At 36.6% G+C, this 21,330-nt stretch overlaps 1 protein-coding gene and 1 long non-coding RNA gene across 14 annotated transcripts in view; one reads left to right on the plus strand and one right to left on the minus strand.

The window, feature by feature from the left end:
* MAP2 (microtubule-associated protein 2) overlaps positions 1-21,330 on the minus strand; it is a 172,174-nt gene that overhangs the window by 48,724 nt on the left and 102,120 nt on the right. For all 13 annotated transcript variants that reach the window (XM_014546060.1, XM_005874199.2, XM_014546059.1 and 10 more), the window contains one exon: positions 12,517-12,800. In XM_014546060.1, coding sequence (XP_014401546.1) covers positions 12,517-12,778 — 262 coding nt within the window. In that variant the 5' untranslated portion in view covers positions 12,779-12,800. The remainder of the gene's footprint in view (positions 1-12,516; positions 12,801-21,330) is intronic.
* LOC106727463 overlaps positions 12,037-21,330 on the plus strand; it is a 16,853-nt gene continuing 7,559 nt past the window's right edge. The window contains exon 1 of the long non-coding RNA XR_001363658.1: positions 12,037-12,051. This is a non-coding gene — a long non-coding RNA (uncharacterized LOC106727463). The remainder of the gene's footprint in view (positions 12,052-21,330) is intronic.

Genomic DNA, 21,330 nt, shown 5'->3' on the forward strand with positions numbered 1-21,330 from the left:
AGAGGGGGGCAGTTTGGGGTGACCATGCTGGGGGGGGGGCAATAAGAGGCAACCAGGCCGGTGGGGGGGCAGTTAGGGGCAACCAGGTCATCTGCGGGGGCAGTTGGGGGCGACCAGGCCAGCAGTAGGGGGCAGTTGGGGGTGACCAGGCCAGCGGGGGGTCAGTAAGTGACAATCTCTCTGACCTTCAGATTCCTCATGCTAAGGGGAATAAAAGTGGCATTCATATTTTAATGTGCTGTGACAATTAAATGAAATAATGTATATTAAATGCTTATTTAAATTACATAACACTGTTTTAATCACTCTTGCTGTCTTGCTAACGTCTAAGTCTATGATCATTGTTTGATTGATATGCCGATAAAAACTTAAAAACTTTTGTCATCCATTGAGATGATTCTGTCATTTTTCCCAGTGAGTACTTCCTTGCCTGAATGTTGGGTCACTGCCTCACAGACAATATATCAGGCTCATGCCACTTATTATTTAAACAAAAGTGATATAGTAAATGTGACTCTATGGTTGTACCATAGTATCCAGCATTTCTAACTATTGCAGTGCTCTGGTTTTTCTATGATGCTGATTCATGCTATGCTCTTCTAGTCACAGTATCTTTACTTAGATCAGAAATTTTAAGACAGTCTGAGGCCTGGTTTTTAGCACATATTTTAGTTTAGTTATTTTGTTATATTAATTTATAGACATTGTGTGGTTGATTTATAACCAAGCGATGCAGTTGTAACTTTCTCAGTGGCCCTGAAAACGTCAACTTGCTTCAGAGCCATCTACGACACTGTTGGTGTACACAGAGGTTGGAATTTGAAAGTGGAGCCTTTGTGTTTTCATCAGGACCAGCTGTGACTCAGTGAGCAAGCAAAGGCTCAGCAATTACAGTATGAACAACAAGGAAGGAAGGGAGGGAAGGAAGGAAGGAAGGAAGGAAGGAAGGAAGGAAGGAAGGAAGGAAGGAAGGAAGGAAGGAAGGAAGGAAGGAAGGAAGGAAGGAAGGAAGGAAGGAAGGAAGGAAGGAAGGAAGGAAGGAAGGAAGGAAGGAAGGAAGGAAGGAAGGAAGGAAGGAAGGAAGGAAGGAAGGAAGGAAGGAAGGAAGGAAGGAAGGAAGGAAGGAAGGAAGGAAGGAAGGAAGGAAGGAAGGAAGGAAGGAAGGAAGGAAGGAAGGAAGGAAGGAAGGAAGGAAGGAAGGAAGGAAGGAAGGAAGGAAGGAAGGAAGGAAGGAAGGAAGGAAGGAAGGAAGGAAGGAAGGAAGGAAGGAAGGAAGGAAGGAAGGAAGGAAGGAAGGAAGGAAGGAAGGAAGGAAAGAAGGAAGGAAGGAAGGAAGTTGGCATAAGCCTGAGAACGTATTTTTCTTGATTTCTTTCAGGTTGTTAAGAGAGAAGTAAGTGGCATTGATAATAAATTCAACCATATACAATATAAAAGCCAGTACATGTTTCTGCTTTTAAGAACATCAGGCATAATAGTGCTGTGTTAAAAGAAACGACAAGCCTACTGTACACTTGTGAAAGAAGGAAAACAAGACAATTTTAGACAGAATGCTCCTGTCAAGAAAAGGTTTTTCTCAGTAGGGTACAGAATGGTTGCCTAGGAAACCGATGCTAATTGCTGCTGCCGATGGAAACTAGTCAACAAGGAAAGCACTGTGCAGTTCGAAGAGGTCTGCTAAACAAATACCCGAGATAAATTCATAAACACAGGGAAAAAAGGTAAGTTCCTGGCTTAATTTGGAAAGTAAATGGTTTCTCTGAAACTATTTCTTGTATTCAACTGGTGATGAAGGAAATTAAAAGAGCGGATTGTTGGTTTTTTTGTTTGTTTCCCTGGCACCTTAACATGAAAGAGGCCAGCAGGCATACCCCTCCCTAGCAGGACTCCAATTGATCTCAAAGGGTCACCCAGGCCAACACTGCAGCTGTCGATCTTTGCCTACCAGCTTTGTCTTCCACAGATTTTTTTTTCTAAAGACTTCCTGATTAAAACAAAGAAAATTCTAGTTTATGGGGGGGGGGGGGCATTTGAGGTAAAGTTAGTTTATAGGGAGAAATGCGTTTAAGATAAGGAATCATGACTACACAAAGTTCAGTTATGATGGTACTGAAACTGGACAGATTTTGTATCGCACCCACTAAAGATAGTAGAACTATGCTTAGTCATTATGATTGGTATAAAGATGAGTAGGACTGGGTGTTCCTGCATTGAAATTGTGCTTGAAATGGGGCAAAGTCACTGAAGGACATGTTTTGCTTTTGTTCTTTAAGCTTTTCCCAGTAATGGCCAATGATTTTGGCTGAATTATCCACAGTCCCTCATATGGTTCTCTTCACAAATGCACACGCAACCCAGTGGAGCTAAGATTGGTAGGTAATACACTTGTACAAGGGCCTGAGTCCAGGAGAATTTCCCTCACTCTTTTTGTTTTACCTCAATCTATATGCTCAAATCCATAATTTATTTAGATTGACAACTTAACTTACTCAAATGAAGGGTTTAGAGCTTGAACAAAATCTGCCTAGCATTTAAATTTAGCCCAGGGAGGGAAGTATAATAAATTAATGCTAACAGTGCAAGGATACCACAAGTTCAGGATACTATATAACGAAGTTAAAAGTAATTAGAAAAGCAAAGTACAGATCAGAAGTAGTACCTACTACAAAATTTTGCTTCTAATTTTAAGGGTAAAACTGGAAACGGGAAAAAAACACATTTAAGTAGAAGTACATATAGTCTCACTTTATATTATCATATTCTAGTTAAAGTTTTTGCTGTTGGTGGTATTTTTCCCAATGTAGCATTGTGCACTCATTTTTGCATCTAGTAAAAAATATTAAAATTGTACTACTCCTTGTAAACTTGGGAGAAACTGGATTGTATTCTGTCTTGAAACATCACATTGTCTAAGGAGTGTTGAGGACAGGACTGACTCAATGGCACATACACATTTCAATCTATATCTCTTCTCTGTGTACTGCCTCATTGCTACCAAACCCACCTCTAGAAATACTTGCAGATTGCGGGTACCATCTATATCATACTTGAAACTGTCAAAGTACTCACTTTTATTTGAAGACATTGATGCTATAACAGGATGCAAATGATATCTAGAAAGCATAAAACTGTAACTCATTATTGCAATAGCTCTGGTCGTCCTATGGAGGAGCCCAGCAGAAAGAGAAAGGTGGATCAATTTTGATGGAGAGTAGGGCTGAGAAAAATGTAAGAATGGGATGCTATCTAGGTAGGTAGGATTACATTGGACCAGGCAACTGGACTTTGCAATAGGATGGAGGGTGGGATCTATCCACAGTTTAGGATCTGCCTAGCATTTAAATTTAGGCAAGGGGGGAAGTATATTAAATTAATATAACTTTGCTAAGGAAAGGTCTTAGATAGGCAGATGTTACTATAACTAAAAGCTATAGTATATCTACAAACACAGAGCTTCATTTGGCATAAAAAACACAACCTTATGAAAGAGATATATGAAACTTCATGATATGGTAAATCAGATTTCAAAAATTTTCATTTTATTTTCTTAGTAAAATATGTCAATAATATGTCAATTTATTGTACAAGATATGAAAAAAAGAAATTTTCAAAATCAGGACTTGTAACTTTTATTTTAAACAAAATTACAATTTCAATATGTCATCAACAGTAGCCCTGATCATGAAGAGGTTGATCAATTCCTGATTTTAAGACTATGTCTAAAAACAGCTTGGTTTTTCTGATTCATTTTCATTCCCCTTTCCAGTTTATCAATCACGCCTTCCCAACTTTTACAGAAATCCTTCACCTAAAAAATGTTGTATTTGAGCTTGGAGTTTGGGTCTGTTTCCAAAAAGAGAAGTTTGCTGTCAAAGTAAAAACTGTCATGAAACCTTTCCCACAAGTGTATTGCTCACACTGTGATATAATTTTTGTAGCCCCATTTTGTTTATGTAATTTAGATTCTCAAACAGAACATGGATACTAACTCTCTAATCTTTTAAAAAATATTTAATTGATTTCAGAGAGGGAGAGAGAGAGAGAGAGAGAGAGAGAGAGAGAGAGAGAGAGAGAGAAACATCAATGATGATAGATAATCATTGATTGGCTGCCTCCTGCCTGCCCCACACTGGGGATCAAGCTCGCCCACAACCCAGGCATGTGCCCTGACCAGGAATTGAACTGTGACCTCCTGGTTCATAGGTCGACATTCAATCCCGGAGCCACCCTGGCCAGGCAACGCTCTCTCTTCTTGATTGGCACCAATTCAAAACTACTGATTGGCACCAACTACACAAAATAAGCACCACATTATATACCAAAAGGAACATGAAGATAAAGAAAGCACAGACAACTACAACCTCAAAACACAACCTAGTGATGGGGATTAAAACAAGTAACAAGTAACCTCAGTAACATGTTCAATATGATCAATGCCATTAGCAGGATATAAACATGGTACATGGGGATGTTCGGAAAAGGAAGAGATTCATTTGAGAGGATAAAATCAACATCAGCTCTGGGCCTTTGATCATGGACTCCTGGTCGTCTCTCCTATAGTACACACTCTTTCAAATGTCATCATGCTACACATGATGAAACAACCGCATGTAGTCTTCCACTATATCCTTTCATGACTTTCTTCCCAATATATCCTTTCACAGCAAATGTAACGTGTTTTGCAAAAGACAAGACTGTTAGTTCAGTTAGAGGACTGACCATGCTCCAGTCTCCTATGCAAGCATCAGAGAGGCGCACATCTCAGCATGGCTTTGACCTGTGTTTACAAATAGGAAATTTGGACCGAAAATATTGAGTCTAATTGTCAGGTTGCTGAAGCTGAATCATCTCTATTAAAAATGATTTTTCTCTGAATCTTGACTCATCCCTTATTATCCATTTTTGCCTAATGTCTTTTCAAGTTTTGAGTAATGCTGAAATCAACTGTAAAAGCAAACGTTTAACTCTCATTTATGTGTCCTAATAACCACCTAGCATTTGCATCTTTGTTAAAAGTTGCAACAAGAGCCCAGGAGATATGTTTTCCTCTTTTCTTTGCTCATCAGCTTGGCTGGGTTTTGAATTGTATTTTCTCTGAGTGCTGCTGGCTGGTGACTCATTCTGTGAGATGAGCCACACAGTGAACGGGTAGCAAGCATTTGGTTCAGTGTTCTTTTCCCCTCGGACTCATGATGCCAAGTCAGATCATGCTTAAACTACCAAGTCTGCAATGCAGCACCAGTTGTTCTGTTCATCTGCTCCTGATATGCCTTTCCAGACTCCCCTGACAGTCAAAGCACATGCTTTATGTAATGTGCTGAGGAGCAGTGAAGTGTGAGGGAATGAGAGGAAAAGGCTTAATACACTGAAGTGGAAAGAGTCAGTTCATCTCAGTAGCTTGGTAAGGAAAGAGGGAGGAGTGATGACTGATACGTACTCCCCAGTCTACTAACCTCTCAACAGCAAATGAAATCAAGTCCACAGCCACCTCTCAGGGTGGTATTTGGTGTACTACTTTTCTTGGGTATATACAAACAATCTTTATCCATCTATAATCTATCTATCTATCTATCTATCTATCTATCTATCTATCTATCTATCTATCAATCATCTACCTAAATATCTCTATCATCCATCCATCCGTCCATCCATCCTACTTTTCAAAAAAATATGTTATTGATTGATGATGAATATATTCTCAAGATATTAGAGCAATTAACATATTCCAAATTACTATTAAAATTTTTTTCGAGTGGAGAGAATTCTTAGAAATGTAACATGACACAGATAAAGATTATGCATAATCCTAACCAAAACAATTATTTAGACAGTTCAAAAATGAATCCAAAAAGACTTGTTTCATGACTATTTTCACCTGCACACTACAAATATTTTACAAAATGTTAAGAATTCTTCTCAAATGCAGAATTTTACAATGTCAAAAATTGAATACATTAAAAGAAAATTATGATGATAAAACATGACAGCAGAATTTGATAAAGTCTTAGAAAATATAGTATCAGGAGGAGGGACCAAGTAAAAAAAAAGAATACAATGATAATTAAATTACATTTACATTTACAGAACAAGCCAGAAAGAATAACTTTAGAAGTAGATCTGAATTGTTCTTGGCTCAAGTCTGTTGTATTGATTAAAATTCAAATTCAATGTGATGTAGTTCTGACATTTAGCACAAAACTAGACAGTAAAGAAAGGAGACTTATTTCCACAAGTGCATGGGGGGCATTTTCTGGAAAAACATACATGGGAATAAATTTATATGCAAATTAATCTTAATTTTTAAATACCACATTCTATTGTATTAGATACAGTGTCTTCATGACTTTAAGTTTTTGTAGGCAGTTCAAATTCAAAGGAGTAAAATCACATTTTAATTTGTTGAGTCATAAGTTTAATTAAAAGAGGTCTAGGGAAACCAAGATTTCTTATATTTTGATTTTAAAATTACTGGCTTAAAACAATTGCATCCTACTCTAAGACTGGCTGAAGAGCAAGCAAATATAGATCTGAGGTAAATTTTTACAGGAAGAACTACCCTATAATTGCACATTTAAACAATCAACTTTATCTGGTGCCCGTCTTTTCCTCTAATTTCTAATAGATTATAAAAGCTCTAGCTAGCAATACTTGCTGTGCACAAGCTCATACCTTAACAAGAGTAAGAGATGCGATTCCTTATTGTCATTTCCACACAAGCTAGCCCTCAATTAGGTTCAGATCCTTCTATATACCAACAAGACAAGCCACATATTATGGCTGAAGCTAATACCCATACCCATGCTTCAAATGGTATAGAGACCACATAGGACAAAGCAAACGTGACAAATACAAACCTCATGGAATTGCCTTTTCTATCAATTCTTGTCTTGCTCACCCTTCTAGCCCCAGATGCCTAACCTTTTGAAGGAAAACACTGAAAAGGTCCCCATTTTCTGTCCTCATCCATCGGCGCCACCAGGCCCAGAGGCTTCGCAGGGAGGCCCTGTGCTTTTCCGCAGATCCACCCTTAAATGCTAAATACCTCTGCTCTGCACACGCCTCTGCGGAGCTCAGGGAAATGGCAGCGGAGCGATGAGTGGTTGGCATGGCAACAAGGAAAAGAAAATCTGCAGCCTCTTGTATTGTCAGGCCAGCTTGTTGATTTTCCTTGGGGGTGATGCAGGTAGCTCTAGTTTATCTGCAAGAGATGGCCCTGCACTATCTTCTCTGCGTACATGAATATAATGTTAAATACTATATGCCATCTTTTATAAATTTTTAAAAAATATATTTTTATTGATTTCAGAGAGGAAGAGAAAATCATTGATTGGCTGCCTCCTGCATGCTCCCCAGTAGGGATTGAGCCCACAGCCTGGGCATGTGCCCTTGACTGGAATTGAACCTGGGACCCTTCAGCCATGCCCTTGACTGGAATCATACCTGGGACCCTTCTGTCTGCAGGCCAATGCTCTATCCACTGAGCAAAACCACCTAGGGCCCATCTTTTGAATGGGATGACAGCTCTTACTAGTAAATCTCAAACTCAGGAATGTTGGCAAAGGAAAGTGGAAGAAGAAAAGGCAGGTTCTCATACTCAAAGGTTGAAAAGGGAAATAGAAGGTTAGAGTGATGACAAACTTTTCCTTCATCGTGTATTTTCAAGCTTAAATTTGTAATTTCAGCAGCAATAAACGGACATATCGGAGTATGTTCGTTGCTTGGCTGCTTGAGTTCCGAGGATGGTAAAGTCCAGGCTTTGGAAGGCACAGCTCAAGGTAAATTCTGAAATGCAACATTGTGTGACCTGCAAGAGCTCTTCCAGATCTCGCTGCTTTGGCAGGGAACAGACCTGGGTGGACTCCTCAGAAATTCTGGGAAACAACGCATGCCTGGGGAGTGGGGTGAGGAGTTAACTCAAGAAACACTCCCCTTTAATCTTTCATTAACTCAGAGCTGGCACTGGCTGTGGACTGTGGATGGTCATGAAGGCTCTTTGTACTCTGACTAGTGTTTCTTACTAGTGTTCAAAGCATTAGACCTTAGGATAGTCAAAATCATGGAAGGATGAATTTAATGAAATACGTCAATGTCTTGGCATCTATCAACTTCTCATATTTGCCTCCTATGTTTCTCCATTCATGCTGAGAACTGAGAATAAAATTACAATTTTTCTGTCATGCTTAGAGGCACATGCGTGTGGCAGTTTTGCAATAGGGATTGTCTTCTTTGGCTATAATGGATCACCAGGCGGCTGGCTGTGCTGGTCTCAATCTGGTGCTATGGGTTGTTGAATGAGTGCTGGTCTATGCAGCAGGAGACCAGCATGCTGGCTGTAGTCATGAGATCTTGATTGGGGACTAAACCTGTAAAGAGGAGGACTGAAAGTTCACCCTATTGGTTCCTTCTAGTTATCTTCTTGTTATTTTGATATGGATTCTAATATGAGTTTGGGCCCCACCTCACATAAAAATCTTAAAGACGAAGCTCATTTTCACTCAGAATTGGAACTATGTGGGGACCAAAATGCATTCCTCTTACTTCAAATTTAAGGTGAAAAGTAGCAGAAGGGTTTATTTTAAGCTTTTACTCTTCTGATTTCACACTTTGGAAAACAAATGTAAAAATGATGGCTTTATTCTCATTATAACAATAACGTTCCCAAGTGGCTAGCTTCTCAATGGCTTCTCGTTTATTTTTGAAAGCTACTGTGGGATGGCTTCTAAAAAGAACACCTGAATGAATAAATGTAAGAAAAATCCTTAAAGTATCAAAACTTATGCTATATCAAATGAGCAAATAATCCAATCTACCTTTCTATGGATTAGCTTTACATTATAAGGAGACAAAATCTAGAAGAATAAACTATAAAGAAATATAATTTAAAACATTATTGCCTTCTAGCATTCCCTGCCATCCCACGTCTCAGTGCATAAGATTAATGATAAACTGACTATGGGCTTGCATCTTTAAAAATTATTAGGGCCCAGGCGTGAAGGTGAACACTGAAAAAGGGTGAGAAAGAATGAGGCAAGACCTTTGGTTGAAGTAAGCCCACACTGATAAAGGAAGGAAGAAGGGGGGATGTGATGATTGCAATTCATTTAACATTTTATCTGGTTTATAGAGATAAATACAAATAAGCAACCTTGGGGGAAAGATTTATTTCTAAAGTCGAGAGGACTATAGCAAAGAAGGAAAGTAGAAGAAAGATCTTTAGAGTAAATCAGTAATGTGGTGGCCACCTAAGGACCTAATGATACTGGGAAATGCTTCAAGTTACCAATGCCCTGAGAAATACCCTTTATAGGGGAGAAACGCAATATACTGATAGATTATAAGTGTATGCAAAGCATTATGCTAAGCAAAATAAGCCAGTCAGAGAAGAATAAGTATCACATGATCTCACTCATTTGTGGAATATAATGAACAATGTAAACCGATGAACAAAAATAGATCCAGAGACACAGAAACATTGAACAGACCATAAAACCTCAGAGGGAAGGCAGGGTAGAGGAAGGGGTTAAGAGATCAGCCAATGGACACAGACACTAGGGGGGTCAGGGCATGTGCTGAGGGGTGGGAGTGGCCAGGATACGGTCAATGGGGGGGAAAGGGAGACATGTAATACTTTCAACAATAAAGAATTTAAATTAAAAAAAAATAATAAAAAGAGTGGGCTAGTATATAGCTCCCTGGTCCTCTTGAAAACAACCCAAAATATCGTGCCAGCCAGCTTATATTCAGCACTAGTCCCCATCATCAAAGGACAGCATTTAAAAAAAATATATTTGAGATTTAAGAACACTTTTTTTTAACTGGGAATTATTTTTGTTTGTAGTTTGTGAAAAATTTACCTATAAACTATCAATAATAAAATTTATTATTTTATTAAGCTGAAGTTTACAGAGATATTTAATTGCACGTGAATTTATCATTGGAACATTCTCTATAGGCATGAGGAGACAATATTTTACATTTTTCTTTTCCCACACATAGATAACTTATAATTCAATACTTGGCCTGTTATTTCTGAAGGGAGGTTAGTTTAAAATCACACCATAATTTGAATTGAACACATCACCCTGGTAATCCACAGCTGGCTCTTTGTAACTCGGTCACTATGAACATACATATAAAGCTTTCATAATCAGTCTCCCAAATGTAATATAAAATTACTGTGATATATGGCAAGCTGAAATCAAAATTAATTTTGGATGCTCTTGAATCCATAATTTAAAAGAAAATCTACTAGTCTCTTTTTAATTTATATCATTTTTTCAAGCTGACGAGGACACACTGACCTAGAAATAGATTTGTCAGGTATTCTTAAATAGTTCATTAGGACCATTGAAAAACTGAAATAGTGAGTGATGTTGATTCTCCACTGCTTGACCAAACACCCTATAGAGATTTTTGTCTTGTATTATAAACCTCACAATAATCCATGAGACTCAACTGATGAGAGCCCAAGATACAAAGGAAGACTTTTCAATAGTTTTCACCATCAATTTGAAAAGGACTTCCTTTTTTCTTTTCTATTCATTGATTCCTTCATTCATTTATTCACTCACTCAACACACTTATTGAGTACTTGAAGTATAATATCAGGTGCTACAGAATACGATGGTAAGAATAATCTTGGTCTATAACATTATTTCTTTCCCCACAATCATTTTACTCTAATGTGCCCTCCTCTCTTCATGCCTTGATCCTTCAAAATTTTCCTATTTAATGTTTCTGATCCAAATCCCACCCTCTACAACTTGTATTATACTGGTTTGTAGAAAAGCATTCCTTGTTTATGAGTACTCTGTTGTCTATATTGACACCACTACCACCACCAATAATAATAATAATAATGATAATTAATAGATACTATTTTATGAGCCATTCACTTTGTACACATTACTACTTCATTTAATCCTCATTGTAATGATGAAAGGCAAAAATAATATTTTTATTTCATTCTGAACCAGTTTCTTTCTAATGGGGTATATGTGCCTTTTAGGCACTGCAAAGCTTCTTCAAATCCTTGGATTGGATTGGACATAGTTACCCTCTTTTCCTGTTCCACAAGGATGTCTGCAGCGTACTTGGTTTTTATCATGCAAAGATACAGCACCTTGAAAAGAAATTTAGTGTGCACTAATGCTGAAACTGTGTACTGTCTTGAGCTAATAGACCATGTAGTATTGGACAGATGGAGAATTGCTGCATTTCCTTTGAGTATTTCAAATACTCTCCCTCAGCCCTGGGAGTGTGCCATGGCACCTCAAGACATTTCTTGCACAATTTGGAACTTTGGCCCTAAGTAGAAACAATCCCAGTTCCACTTTGCCTTTCTGTACTGCTCATTTGGTACTGAACACACTGCATTTTGTATCTGAATTAACTGCATGCACAGGTCTCATGTCCACTACTAGGTCACCAGCTCTGTGAAGCTCAGAGACCATTCCTTGCACACACCTGGCACAGAAGCTAACACATTTTGTACTACATAGAAAATGCTCAACAGTAATTTGTGAAATGTGTGGATTAAAAAAAGTTACACTATGTACTTATGTAATTTCTCCCCAGTCATTTGAAATGCCTTTCATATTTTCCCATTAAAATGCAAACATATTTTTTTGAACAGTGTACAGTCGATGTGTTGCTGACTAGTGGGTGGAATGTAGAAAACCAATCTTTGAATAAGTAAGGGATGATTTTGAAGGGGGCATAACCTTTCTTACTGCTTGTAGTTTGCTTACACTTCTTTAGAGTAGCATGTCTGCAAGTTACTGTGTTCAAATGCATTAAATTCTGAATCACAGAAAAAATAAAAATAATTTTGAATAATACTATAGTTCTGGGTATTGTTTCTCTATGCCATTCATACTATATAGTAATTATGCCATTGTGACAACATTGTCAATGATAGAGTAAAGTACAGAAATTACACTTTGAAAGAAATTACTTGATAATAAATTATAGTATGTTTTCCTAATATCTGAATATTAGGTATTAAAAAGCTATCTGAGGAAGTATGAAATGGTTCCTGTGTGTGTGTGTGTGTGTGTGTGTGTGTGTGTGTGTGTTGATTTTCTTTCTTTTCTGTTTCTCCTTTTTCTTTTTAAAAGCTGAGAGCTGGACTCTAACATTCTTTTCTGCCCTAAAAAGTAAATATTCTTCTAATTAGTCAATCAGATTTAGGTCCCATATCATTCAAGAAAATCAATAGCAAACTATTTGTGTTTTCTTTCAATGAATTAAACTACTGACAGGTACTGAGCCACTTGACTATTAAAATTAAAGTGGTAAAACTAAATAAGGAGATGAGATAGAGAATATAACCAATTTGGGGTACCACAGGCTAGTTCCCATGGTTTTTCTCTTTTTTGTGTCTTTCCCCTGAATGACTAAAGTTTCCATCCTAGCATTCCTGAAAGAGGATCAGTGCTGTAAATTAATTCACTTTCAGACTAAACAGACATCAAAGCACAAACCAGCTCCGGTGACTGGAGAGCCCTTAGTTACCTGCTGTTTCTCTGTCTGCTGAGGTCAGCTCTCCGTTGATCCCATTCTCTTTGGTATTTGAGTAAGTGCTCTGTGACCCATGTTCTCCAAAGGTGCCCTCTTCGTCCTCCCTGAATGGGAATCCATTGGCACTTCTGACAAATCCTTCCCCTGCCCCGCCTTGATCCTTAATCTCAGGTGAATGTGGGTGTGCAGAAGCCTCCGTTAGCTGAGCTGAGGTCCAGTGAGGTGCCTTTGCGTCATCTTTCCGATCATCTGCCATTCTTCAACACCTGTCACCTCTCCTGTGATTGGAAGTGAACAAATAGTAGCCATGACTTTGGGGGAATCTGGTCTAATATTAATAGTACCAAGATAGAGCAAATTTGTAGTGGTTAGCTAACACAAAAATGCCCTTTCAATAATCTACTTTTAATATTAAGAGGTAGCCATTAGTAACACTTTGGTTCTGTTTTTTACAAACCTTTTTTTTGCATATCTATCCTTTTAATATAAGACCTCCATCAATCTATATACACTTTTTTAAAAAAAATAGTGTTTGGCATTTAAGGACATATCTTAGCTAGCTTTCATTGACATATGATGTTAACTGTCCAGTAGAGCCAAGGAATTCTGCACTATGAGAACATTGTCTAATGTTTTTTCATGTTTAGTCTTCAATGATGTGTTTTGGGAGGAAGACCGTCAGTGTAAAGTGCTTACATGAGCTTGAGAAATGTTGAGTTGCACAGGCATGTGTAACACTAGCTGAGAGCTTTTCATGTGCTCGGACACATGGAATCTCAGGGAAGGGCAGTGATGTGGAGAGAATCCCAACCAATAGGCCATAGAACCCTTTGTCTGATGCCATGTTTATCAACACCTCTCAAAGGATTTGGGAAATACTTAAGTTTTCACTTTAGCCCATAGGAGTTCTAGCCACAGATTCTCAAAGTAAAGAAAACAATATGGGCACCCACCGTCCCCAGCTAAAATTGGCAGTTTTCCCCACAGGGCTCTCTGGAAAAGATTTCTCAGTGACTGAAAAGCCTCATAGTGAACCTAAAAAAAAACAATGCCTAATGGAGGAGAGTGCTACTTGGCCATCATCCACTTGAAATGCTGATAGTTTGTTTTAAAGAGACCAGACATTCAAAAAGTGATCTCTTTAGTGTGTAATGCCTCAGACTTTTGGATTCTTTCTTTTTAATCAATCAGTAGAAATTAATTTTGTAAAAAGAAAGGGGTGGCTGGCCACATTGGTTTCAATTAATATCAGAGACACAAATGAAGTGAATTTATAATCTAAAATGCATCATCTAACTTCCTGATAAGACTATTCAGATAACACTCCTTAAAATGTATGCAGATTAATCAGCTATCACTTTCTAATTTGTTGGGCTTTTGAAATGTACATAGTATAACCATGTATTAAGTGACAACATCTTAGAAAATGTCAAGCTGGTATTGCTCTGACAAAGCTACTTTGACAGAAAATATAATTTAAGACTTCCTTCCGCTCTACTGAAAAGCTTCTGGAAGCAAAGGAAATACTATTGGCTACATTCACTTATAATCACAGTATGACATTATTAAAATACCACCCACTTGTGGTAAATTTCACTTGAATTCCTAATCAGTGTTTTGGAGTCACGGTTTAGCTCTACTCTACAAAATGGCATTATGACAATAGTCAAAAGTGATCACAGCTTCTTTTAATCATTTCTTCCTGATGTATATAATTATTTTTACCTGAATCTCTCTGAAAACTGTGAATGTGAGATAAATAAGAAAGCTGATAAAGGCAAATCCCCTCCAAATCTATGAGAGGAAACTATGAAGTACAAGGAATGTTAGCATTCCATTCCTCCCATGTAATGAGAAAGACTCTCCTCTCTCCTTATTGCAAAAGATCACAAATCCTAACTGTGGAAGAGTTGGAGATCTGAATGAAAACAGTTGTTCCACAGATTAAATTCCAAGTTGAAATGGTCTATAGATTCATTACTTATTTATTTAACATCTGTAGAATGCTTCAGTTTTGTTTTGGGGTAGATTTAATGTATACATGTTTAATGTTGTGAAGTAAAATTAATACTCTTCCAATAATGATTAAAAGGTCTTAGATAATTCCAGTTAAGAAATACCAAAAGAGAGAAGAAAGCAAACAAGCAAAAGAGTGAAAGAAACAACAAAAAATAGAAAAAGAAAGAACAGAAAAAAAGAAAATTCCAACTCAACAGAAAACATGACTCTCATGGCAAAATTCAACTCATGATTGGGACAGGTATATTCCAAATTTCAGTTACTTACTAAAATTTTTAAAATCTGATATGATCATTAATGTGGGTCTTAAAGACTCATTTTGTAGCTTATGAGTAGGTCTGTCAGTCAGTAATGCTATTTATCAGATTTGTAGAATACCTATTACATTAATAATTGGATTTCTATTATATTCAGATTCTCTTGTATTTAAATGCAACTGCCTTAATCATTTTCCAAACCTAAGACTATAATGCTCTATGTTTTAAAATTCTAAGATTTTACTTGAGTACCTACCTGCCCAGATACTTACACAAATTCATACATTTTTGTATATAAGAACAAATTTGGACTTGCCCAGAGGCAACCCCAAATCCTAACTCCAAATCTGCAAGACCACTCTTGAAAACATTGTCTTTTGTGTATAATTGTCCCTTGCATAGGATATATACAATAAATTAATTTGTATTGTAATTTAGAAATAAGGTAATACACATTTTGTTGATTTCTAATATTTCTTAGACAATCTGGTAATACAGCTATTCCCATATTTTCCCTTGTCAGAAACTTTAATACTTAAATATAGTATTTACCTCATTCTAAGTCTTTGGTGCTGAATTCTGTTATTTATTACAAATAATAACTGTACCTTTTGCCTTCCAACATTTTATTTTGGGGCATCATTTTTTAAGAAAATCACATAATATTATTTAGCACATAATAGCTTTTATGTTATCCTTCATGTATACATAAAGTGAAAAAAAACACACAAAATAGATATTAACATTTTCCAGATAAATCATTTTATAAAACCTTACATAATATTCTAGAACTTTCACATAGGTTAAAGGTTAACAACTCTAATGAAAATATGATTTCTTAAAAAACTAACATTACTTAGTTTTTTAAAAGGTATTTCTCCTTTATCCATCTTCCCTAGAATACTCTATTAATTTATCCTGCAAGCAAATGTTGCTAATAAACGAATGATAACTTTAAAATGACGACTTATTTTTTGGGGGGTGGCCAAATAACACACTTTTGTTGGTTCTCCCTAAGAGTTATAAAATCATATGTGCACATTAAAATTTAATGTGTTTAAAGACTAGCTTGAAAAGAGAGGCATTTTCATCTGGAACTCCATCTATCGACCGCCTGCATATTGTGCATAAAAAAAAAAAGTCTGACATGCTCTGACAGTTCCTGTAGTTTCTGTTATTAGCGCAGATAAATTTATTTAAGTGTATCAAACTTCAGTTCCTGAGCACATGTGCCCTGAGGCTTGCAGAGACAAAAAAAATAAGGTACAGCTGCCACATTTCCTTTACGATTCAAAGGGAAGAAATAAGCAAGCAGAAATACTGGGAAGAAAATGTCCCTGACGGCTCTGCTGTTTTTGGAGCTACTGACGGATTTCTTTTCTCAGGGCATATCCAGAGCTAAGGATGTAAATCGCAGATACATTTTATTCAAAATAAACCATTTTCTAATTTTCTATGTACTTAATGAGAGGTTTTCACATTTTTCCTTCCAAGTATGAAAAGGGTCATGCAAAGCAAGATGCTCATAACCGAAGCATGATAGTAATTCACAAACTGAACAAAGCACCATTTAGCTATCCGTTGTGTTTCGAATATTTGTTGAAGATTGAGTGAATAATTCACCAACCTTCTAATTCCAGATATACACAGGGGAAAAGGTTCTGTTAGCTATAAATGTTTAGCCAACACTAGCTCCATCAGTGAGAGGAGGATGGTTTTGAAACCTAATTTCCAGGCCTGGTAGGAGAGCTGGTACTGAAGTTCTAACTCCATTGGTAACCCATGAAGAATAATGCCAAGGAGAACAAATGACTAGACCTGAAAACTAAACTTGGACACATAATAGAGAGCATGTGACAAGCAGGTATCAAAATACCTTTAAGATAAACTATTTCATCCATCTCAGAAAAGGTTTTAAACTCATAAAATTGAACCACTCTTTGGTGATGATCCATTTCCGATAGATCCTCAAGTGTTTCCAGACAATTACCTCCAGCATCAATCTAACAAATTAGAATTTTGGGGTATGGGCTTTGGAAATTGGTCTTCTAACAAATTCACCAGGTGATTCTGAGACACTAAAGTTGGCAAGCCTGTAGCATAGGACTTCAGAAAAGAACATGAAACATGCCTACAGAATAATTGGTGTAAAGGGGTGAGGCAATTACTGGATACGCCATCTCATCATTCTCACAAATAGAAGTTAAACCTTTTACTTCCTGAGTCCAGGACATTTACGAAGAGGAGTGGATTCCAATCAGGGGACTGGCTGCTTTTAGTCAGCTTCCTGGGAATATGCCAGTTGTTTCTTTTCTCTAATCCTACTTGAGGGAGGCAGACACATCTCAGAAGTACGTTTAAAATTACACATTGTCTGTGGTATACACCTACTTCATATTGCGAAAACAATGACTAATTCTTGCTCTGTCTGTAAACAACTTAAAATTCTTTAGAATATTTATTTTAAATTCTCCTGGGTATTTATTAATGATTTATGACAAAAGTGCACTTGCTTAAAATGTCAAATCAAGTTATAATTTTCTTTACTGTTAGATCATTTGGGAGATGGATGTGGGTAATAGGTAAGATGTGAATGTGTGACAGATAATTCCGAGCCGTCAAGCTCTCAAAGAAGTACATCAATGATTTCAGATCCACCTGAGACATGTGCTCAAAGTGTAGAATAGAACCCTTTCTCTCAGGATTCACAACTAACTGCAAACCTCACTGTTTTTCTTTGGATTATAGTATTAGAAAGATCACAAAGCATAGAAATAGTCCATGGTTATAGTTATTACTGGGAAACTTTAAATACGCTTAAAAATTGGCAAAAGGAGAAACAATAAAGCTTGGAAAAACTAAAAGAAAAATACATGTGTGCCAGATAGATATGTCTCCATTTTCATAATGGCTTGGCACCAACAGTTCTAGAATGTTCTCTATGATATGTTTTGCTCTGTCATCATGCAATGTGACAGTTCAATAAAAACTCATCATAATTCTGCACTGCTGCATAACCAAAGACAAGAAAAGAGTAAAACAATCAGTTTTATAATACAATTATGCACATGACTATTGGTTCCCTTTTCCATGTAGACTCAATTATGCCTATACTATTACTATCCATACCAGTATTACAAAACAGGAACTTTTGTTTTAGTCCTTAACAATGGTGTAAGTTTATGTAGGATCTATATCTTCACTTATCAATGCCGACAAAGTCTAAGCTGAAAAAGTTGTTGATGAACTGACTATAATCCTGCATTCCTTCTCTTTGTCTTCTATGCAAAACTAAGGAGAAAGTCCTTGATGCCATAAAAAAGTGAAGCTGAAAATCCAAATATTTGTTTTATGTCTTCTCTGCTCTTTTCAAGTTGATTGTTAAGTACCTATAAGAATGACTCACTCTCCATCACATAGCATGACTAGCAGACAATTCTTATGAAGCAAGTTGGTGGGTGCTTAATAGTTTTGAAGATGATGGACACACAGTACACAAAAACCCAGTGTTAGGCTGTTGGTGGAATTATTAGATAATACAAATAAACCATAATTCCAGGCAAGCTAGATTTGCTCAATAAATGCTACCTATTATTAATTTTATGGTTTTTATTTGAACATTTTTAGCAACAGGAGTCAGTACATAGTTTGCCTAATATTGAAAAACTGAGGCCAGAAAGAGTAAATTATCTGATCAAGTTAGACACTTCCAGGGAAATCTGGGATGAGAAGCCAAATCCGCTAACATCCATTGATTGCTTGCTCTTTCACCGAGCAGTGAGACTGGTGGGATGGGGTTGGAACTTGAAAGAGAATCTAATCCCCATAAAGACACTAAGTTTGTAAACTTGCCCTATTGATGACAATCTACCATATTAAACCGACTGGACATCATAGCTTAGCTTAGCCTAAGTTAAATGTGTGCAGAACACCATATCCAAAAGACACTGGCAACACAGCAGTGTAGACTATCCGTTGTTTGTCTTTGTGATCATGTGCCTGAGGGGTTACTGTGGCTCTCTATCACTGCCCAGCATCCATCATGAGAAGTATCATACCACATATCATTAGTCTGGGCAAAGATCGAAATTCAAAATTCTAAGCACGGTTTCTACTGATGCATTTATATCACTCTCACACCATCATAAAGCTGAGAAATCGTAAGTTGGGAACTGTCTGTATTTATTATACATTGTTTTAACAAGCACGTATTGAGCCTTTATTTAATTTTAGATCATTATCAATCATCAATTCATTTATTATGCCTTCTAAAAGCTTTTCAAGTAAACATTTACTAAATACCAGCTTTATACCAAGAATTCTGTTAGGCACTAGGAATACAATGACGTTTAAGATATTGATTCTGCCACCAGTAACTCACACTATATTGCAGAAGGCAAGATGTGTTTGAAAAACACAAGATAATAAAATAAATGCAATAATAAAGTAAACCACAGGTGCCACATGAATATAAACCTTCTGAATCATATATATATTTAAAATAAAAAATGGAAGGGTGCAAAATATTTGTACCACATGCAGTTTTAAATATTCTAAACTAATGCATACATGGAGGGTCCAAAATCTAGTTAATTATATCAGAAAGGTAAAGTATGAGTCATATAAAAGTAAAATCTGAGTCATGTAAAACATTGATTTCTTCTCTGGAAGTAGGGCAGGCTGTTGCTATGCTGTGCTGTGCTGCTGCTGGCTGTAATTGTGACTCAGGGGGATTCTGAGTTAAGTTGAAAGTTGTCTTCTTCACTCTGTCAGTTGAGTTGGGCCAAAAGGAAGCAAGCAGAATTCTTAGCATTTGGAATTCCTTCATAACTCAGGTCTGACCCAATCAGGTCAGTCTTCATATGCCGTTCAACTTATTTCTTTGAGCAGACATATCTTTGTGTACCCTGGAGTGAATTCTAGAAACCAGGTCATTTTTTTATGGCTTCCTACTTGTATTCTGCTAAACTTTCAAGTTGATATGATGTGGCACAAATTTGCTAAACTCTCCAGGCCTGAAATATATACAATTACTCTACATTTTAGAGATGGTAAAAAATTGAGCTGGAAAAAACATTCAAGTAAACAAATATTCAGTGATTCAGCTTTCTACAAAGAAAAATATTCCAATCTAATATTTAAAAATCTTAATGTAAGTATAGGCACATATTATATGGTGGGTCCACAGGGAAAAACATTTTGATATAAAAATAGACCCATCATTGACAAGTCAGGCAAATAGGACTAGCCAAGAGCAAATAAATACATGATTTCAAATTAAAACATTGTTAAAATGTTAAATTAATTTTAAAATAAAATACATTTATAGGAAAGTCAAAATTCTGAAGAGGCATATTAATTTTTGAAATATATTTGCTGTTTCAATGTTTTATTTTATTTTAGATAAATAAGTAGATAAATCAAAGAGAGGAAATTCTGAATATTTAGGTTAGAAAGTTTAGAGTTAACCTATGTAAAAAATGTGAACTGAAGATAGAATCATGAAACTAACTACTTTTCTCCAAGAAAATGGCCACAAACAACTGCCATTTACCTTCGAAATGAGATCCACATTTTCAGTGGGCACTTTGGTTGAGAATTTCTAAACAGCAATATTTAATTTCATTTTTCTTACCTTTTTCTCTCTTTCATCTTAAAAAAAATACATTAGAATTAAATATTAAAATTATATTCAGTGTCTCATATTTTAATCATAGAGGCAAAGGGAAACAGACTTTCCACTGAACATAAATATTTTCCTGGAAACTCAGGATAGTGCAAATTATGATGTATAGCTACATCTCCTTTGAGGCACTATAGGCCGTAAGTATAAAGGAAACCACAATTTCTTAGGAAATATTAAATTTCCTAAGTATTTTCATGAGTAATTTATAAATAAGATAGGGACTATTTTGTTCATCCTTAACTAAAAGAAAAAGCAAGACAAATGCCTGAAGCATGAGCAGAAGAGAGAAATGAGATTAGAAAACCCTGACTTCTGATGGGGAAATATAACAATACATAACAAACACCTATTATGTCACTGGCATGGTTCTAGATCTGTGGTTCTCAACCTTGGCTGCACATTAGAATCACCTGGGAATCTTTTTAAAATCCTGATTTCTGGGCCTCATCCTTCACCTGGGAATCTTTTTTAAATCCATTCCAAAATCCTTTGGAATGAGGCCCAGAAGTCAGGATTTTAAAAAGATTCCCAGGTGATTCTAATGTGCAGCCAAGGTTGAGAACCACTGTTCTAGATGCTGAGAATAGCCAAATACTAGGAAGACTCAGCTTTTGGTCTTAAGGAGCTACTGAGGGAGACCAACATGTCAATATACATGATTCATACTTTACTTTTATATGACTCATACTTTACCTTTCTCTAGAAGAAATTTAGTATCCTATCTAATAAAAGAGAAACATGGTAATTAGCCGTACATCCCCTACCCTTCCCATTGGCTAATCAGGGCAATATGCAAATTAACTGCCAGCCAAGATGGCGGCCGGCAGCCAGGCAGCTTAAAGCGAA

Source organism: Myotis brandtii, unplaced genomic scaffold (assembly GCF_000412655.1).
Source record: "Myotis brandtii unplaced genomic scaffold, ASM41265v1 scaffold43, whole genome shotgun sequence".
Lineage (NCBI taxonomy): Eukaryota > Metazoa > Chordata > Mammalia > Chiroptera > Vespertilionidae > Myotis > Myotis brandtii.